Raw genomic sequence first — 6264 nt, forward strand, 5'->3', positions numbered from 1 at the left:
TGAATGATATTGTAAGGAAAAAAAAACTCAAATTTGAGCACCCCCTTCAATTTTGAAGGTTTATCCAAAATCCCTTGTTGTTGCATTTCAATCTATTGTCAGGCTTAGATTAAATGTTAAGGTATACAATTCTAGTTCTTGTGTTGCTAGTTTCGTGGAGCCATTAGATTTTTGTTTTTGTGAAAGTTATCTTGGGTTGTGTTCGTTAATTTATAGATGGTTAGGTTCCAAGCATCTATCTAAATCATAACTCATTTTTCTTCTTCCTTTTCCACCATTTATATTGTTCCATTTTTTGTTTGTTTTGTTGGATTGTTGAAATATTTACAAGAACAAGTCCGAAACAAATATATGTTTTTTGAATCCATAAAATTCACATTATAGACACTAATGTTGATTTATTGATAAATCAAAACACTACTTGGGGAAATTATGGTATACATTTGGAGAAATCGTTGTGTTTGAACAAGAAGTGAGTTTCAATACAGAGCGGCACATTATTCGCTTCAAACAAATACATAAGTCTACATCACTGAGATCCCATAAAGGTGTGCAAACATTAGACAGACAGCGACAAACTATATGGCACATTTTGTGCCTCCAGATTTGGCTGAAGTTCTTCCTGGCTTTTATGCGTATAACGGAAACCGACTTCACTTTGACATAACTGTAAAATATAGGTGGAATACACTTGTATCGCAGCAGATCTATTGTGATTAACAATGTCCCAAGAAACCAATCCTGCATATTGAGAGCACAACAAATGTGAGCAAACATATGACAACGATTTTCATGTAAACGATGTGGATGAAGAACTTACACATGTAGGTTGGCCGAGTTGTTGATAGGTAAGCTAGAAGAATAGCGATTATGATGAAGATGGCAGCGATCTGTAATAAGATTAATACATATAATTAGAGCATCATCTTTCTGACATAATACTCTTTCATTAAATTAAGCTTTTCTTTAACTATAAACAAATCATAAGTTTGACATATTATAGATCTTTAAATGATGTTATATTCAATAAATTCACAATAAGAATGAAAAAGGACTGTTTAGTGTGCGGGCCGGAGAAGCAGAGCTAGAAATATAACATGAAAGGATCTAGTCTAAATATTCAGTTATGAGGGTGCTAAACTCGAATTTTTTTAATATAAATTCATTTTAGGCTAAATTTGGCATTTTTATAATTTAAGGAAAATTTAGCATTACATGACATACAGTATAAAACCACTAATAAGGTGATGAAAACTAACCATGGTCGCGTTGTATTGTGGCTTGCTTTGGATAATGTAAGAATTCCTGGTAAAGAAGAAAAAGAATTGTTATAAAACAGAAAAGGAGTATTTCTAGGAGAGTAGAGACTAGAGAGAGAGGGCAAGGTAACTAACCTTTGGCCTAGAGCTCCAGATTCCCTGCAAAGTTTCAAGATTTTCTCCAAGTTGTCTTTCGCCTTTCTGGCATTAGGGTCGACATCCTCAACCTAGAAAGATCAACAAAACACAGGTTCTTAGCAACAAATAGATAGAAATGCAACTACACAAAATTTCACTGCCAGCATAAATATTGTGCCGATCTAAGTTTATATTCCAACCTGTAGCTCGAACATAGAAACCTAAATTCAAATTTGCCTACTGAAAAAACCCTGTTCTTCAATTGTTTTTTTTACTCAAAAACAGAATATTTGGGTGTAAAATGGTAGCCAAAAATTTGCGAAACTCAACATTTAGCAATCTCATATACAAAAACTTTTGTTACCACAAATTTATGAGAGATGCAAAAAAGGTCACACAGAATTCTGAAAAATCATTAGTGTTGGATCAGCTCGTACCTTTGATTTCAGCATAAGAGAGAAGTCATAAAAAGCCCCATAAACATCGGACATAGATTTAGTTCGGTCAATGACTTTTGCAGTTAGACCTAAGAAAAGAAACACACAATGTAAATAATCAATGTCGCCTGCTATTTCAATTGTTATACGAACCCAATGAAATGAAAAAACAAACAGACCAACATTCAACTTAGCATTAGAAATTGCAATTGTTCAAAGGAGTAAGGACTTCTGCAAACTAAAACAGAATCCACTCTTTCACAAAGTCTTAGAAAGAAATACATATGTACGCAATACATATGCAGGCTCGCTCGATAACATGTACTCTATTATATTCTCTTTAGTTAGTAGAAAAAATAATTTAAAAGAATGAGGGCATGTCAGTGTATGAGCACATAAAATTGGCCATATAAATAGTTTCAAAATCTGTGGAAGATGGACTGGATGATCATCACTAACGGAGCAGACCAGCAAAATTCCATTTCAGATGTTCAATGGAAAATCATTTTTGTGCATAAGTTTTGTTCCTTCTAGCAATTATTTGTCTTCATTAGCAGATAAGAAAGGTTTATAAACTTACCACGCCTCATTTTCACAACACCTCTGAAGACTTGAACGTTGTTGTAGCACAAAGCTAATGTCCCAATTGCCATGATCTGATAAGCATTTTTTAAGCAAAAAAGATTAGATATTTACACCTAAAAAAGATTATGAAATTAGGTGCCAATCCTATATGTAGGATGCATCATGTCAAACCAGCATATAGATTGATACATAAGTTTTCAGAAAATTTTAATAGTAGAAAGTGATTCCAAATCTAGTCCAAACTCTTTATTTCTGCAATGACAGATAAATGAATGACAAACTGATGCTAAAACTTAGACATGCATACAGTATGAGAACTATAAAACCATGATCCAAAGTATTTTAGCTCATAACCCGCCAATATAATACCGATGCTTCTATGTGAAGGTTCCCCGAGACAAAAGTACTGTACGTATAAAATACATAAAAAATATATATACCTGTGGAATTGCACAAAAGCGAAAGATAGCTGGATCTCGTAAAGCAACCATGTACTTCAGGCAATCTTCAACGTGTGTTAAGGCATTTGTAACCATGTCGTTCAGACACTGCACTGACTTGACTGAGTTTTCCTCATATTTCAAGTCCTACGAGAACAATAAACAAAAGATACTAATCAGAATGCAATTTAATTAGCAGTAAATACATAAAAGACCTGTTGAGATGAAGTTATTAATACCTCGAGTTTGTTTGCATATTTACTCCAAATTTCACGAGGCCAAAACATTCGCGACTTTGGTATTTCATTAATATCCTCCAAGTAATCTCTAATTATATTAGTTTTCTGCAATTGTGCAAATAAGAAAGCAGAATTTTAAAGGTTAGATTGCCAGAGATATCTAAACTACAATATCTAGTGCACACAAGGATGAAAACAACAGAGCAGTACCTGAAGAAATAAACCCATGGAGTTGGAGATAGAATCAGATTGCAGATCTTCTTTTCCTGATGCATGAAATAGCTTTGACAACCCTAGTCCAACAAGTCCAGCCACATAGTGACAATATTCATCATAATCATCAACTGTTTCTACCTGGCAAAAGAAAGAAATCCAGTAGATTTTCAAAACAGTTTCTATCGAGCACATAGGTAAACAGGAAAGCAGCATGTTTGTCAAATATTCCTGAGTCACGTATTCTGTATTTCAGAAATTCATTTTACATATAACGACAACATAGAGTATTGTTGATAATTCCATGTATTAGAATTTTTTGGTGGTATGGTAGACCATTAATTTTCATTTATAGATTTCATGAGATGTGGCACAAAGGCAAGGTTATTAATAACTTCACAATTATGTCAAAATAGCTAAGAAACCATGCTAGCGTGATATTTCTACCTCCTTGCATATAAATTTTGCCATTCCTTCACCCATTCTCATGGTAATATTCTCAATTGCCTCTTGATAACTGCAAAAGAGAACTGTAATTACCATCCATGCAACAACATAAGAAGTAGATCATTTTTAAGCAGTTATGTGGAAATTAGCTTCAACTACCAGAATAGTAACATGAGAAATCTGTTCTTTTAACATTACATAAAAAATTGCTAGTTAAAAAAAATACCCTTTTCCAAGCTCCAAAAAAGCAACAGAAACATGGTGAAACTCATCCATGAGAACTTTGTAATCCTTTGTACCACCTGCCAACGAAGAATCAGATTTGTAAACTATATTCACATATTATAAAAAACTTATAGCATTTATCTATTTCGAGCCTAAGATGTTAACTAAAAAAATAGTAAGCAGTTATAAAATGAAAAACTCACATGAGAAATGCCATTCTGAGTTGTATATGTGAGAATGAAATGCCTTCAAAATAGGTACTTTAACTTCTGATGCTATGCTTGTATCATCCTCTGTCAAATTAACAAAATGCAGAATATAGTAACCTAAAACATCACGGTGGAATAATAACAATCCATAAACACCCGAAGAGTGGCAATCAGCATGGACAAATAAAATTGCATCCTTAAATAGTTAAGATTTGTACGACTGCTTTATCCAGAAAGATCAAAGGGAGCAAATGCATAGTGATTGTATATCTGGCTTAGTCTCAGAGTAATAAGGAGAATCAATCTGATTCAAATGGCATGCCAAAGTTTATGATGGTATAACAAAGTCACTTCATGTGAGCAAAGAAATCTTTGCTCAACAATCATGTTATTGACGGACCATAGAGTGAAAAGGTCTATGCACAGAAGAGCTTTACCATTATTTATTTATCTGTTTGACCATTACAAAGATAGACATAAGTGCCAAGAGCATTGTTATGGAGAAATCTCATAAAAACTCTTCCAGTGTATTAAAAAAAACTGATAGTATACACACAAGCACATGTTAATAAAAGAGCATACCAACTGTGTCAAGCGCTCGAAGAACCAAATAGAAAATACATACCTGAAAGATTCAAAAAGAGCGGACATTAAGATACTATGAGCAAGTTTATAATCAAAAGGGCAGACACATAGGATTTAACATGTGTGTAACTCAAAATGGTCGGTCACATTGAAGCGACAGGGTAAATTGACCTTCAAATGAAGTCTATTAATCAGGTAACAATATTCTTTAGCCACTTTAGCTTATGTTGCGGTCCAAGTTAATTCACATGAAAAATCTAACCACATCATCCTTTCAACCTGAATCTAAGCATCTTTAGAGATGGCCAATCACTTTCAAGAAACACAGAGATAACTAACAGTCTCATACATATGTTTTTATATACAATATCAATATACTTCAATTTTAAGCTAATGATGTATGAGTAGTTGACTTTGTCACTCAAGTGATGCTTGACGAGTTTCATCAGCTGAAATAAGTCTTAAGCTTGACCTCAGATTTCCAAATTCGTGTTTCTACAACGCAAATTTCATATAAAAATTATCCAAACGATTGTAAACTAGTAGTAGGTTTAAATCTACTTTTATCACAATATTGAGTTTAATAAATGTTAGTATATTAAGAATATTGCAAAATATATACCCCTTTGTTTAACTACGAAACAACAACGTAGGAGTACAATTTTTTGAAGTGGAAAAATATCAAATTAACTTACAGCATCACGAAGATCAGTATCGAGCTGCTGAATAACGAGAGCGAAACTTCTAGATACTTTATGAAGCATGGAATAGCAAAATGCCCAGTGCGGCTCCGCCGGGATCTGCTTCTCAGCCTGCCGTGCCGCCATCTTCAGTTTCACCAACGGATACAGATCCTCTGGATGCTTCAAAATCGCGCGCAAATTCACCATTTCTAGACTGCGGAACACCAAATCTATTAGAAAACCAAAAAGTTCTTCCTATTGATTCAAACGTCCAAGCAATTCAAACACAACGCAACCGCTTGATGCGAGCTTACAGCAAAATCAGCCAATTAATAACGCACTGACTGGAACAAACTCAATCAGAATTCAGTAGTACCTGTGGATTGCGAGAGTTTTTCTATATTCTGAAATTGGAGAATCCAGCAACGAGGCGAATTTTAAACGCGAATTGCGAGGACGGATTTATGCGTGTTGCTGCAAACGCGGGCATACAAAAACGACTTTATATATTTAATGGAATTAACTTGAGAGAGCTGTTGAAGTAGTTAGTGGTGCCTGTGAAATCAGTGTGCGTAAATGTGTGGAAAATTGAAGAGCGTGAGAATGTTGACGAAAACAAGTTTACATTCGATGATAACTGTATTTCACATTCTTATAAAATTTACAAAAATTGGATGAACTTAGTAATAGTCTTTAAGTGAATTTCTCACAAAATTAATTTTTTTATTTATAAAAAATTCACCACAAGTATTAAGTTCATAATTTTTCGGACCAAAATTTAACTTTATTAGATTTACTTACTAA

At 33.8% G+C, this 6264-nt stretch overlaps 1 protein-coding gene across 1 annotated transcript; it reads right to left on the minus strand.

The window, feature by feature from the left end:
* Window positions 1-421: 421 nt before the first annotated feature.
* LOC125202145 (squalene synthase 2-like) lies at window positions 422-6021 on the minus strand. The gene is made up of 15 exons (XM_048100497.2): window positions 5837-6021; window positions 5473-5674; window positions 4775-4817; window positions 4187-4276; window positions 3985-4060; window positions 3759-3828; window positions 3309-3452; window positions 3099-3203; window positions 2860-3006; window positions 2415-2490; window positions 1835-1923; window positions 1395-1486; window positions 1260-1305; window positions 821-890; window positions 422-741 (listed from the first exon to the last, which is right to left on the minus strand). Coding segments are annotated over exons 2-15 (1245 nt in total). The 5' UTR covers window positions 5668-5674; window positions 5837-6021; the 3' UTR covers window positions 422-739.
* Between the last annotated feature and the right edge of the window lie 243 nt (window positions 6022-6264).

This window comes from Salvia hispanica, chromosome 2 (genome assembly GCF_029641045.1).
Source record: "Salvia hispanica isolate PSC_SH4W2 chromosome 2, Shi_PSC_v1, whole genome shotgun sequence".
Lineage (NCBI taxonomy): Eukaryota > Viridiplantae > Streptophyta > Magnoliopsida > Lamiales > Lamiaceae > Salvia > Salvia hispanica.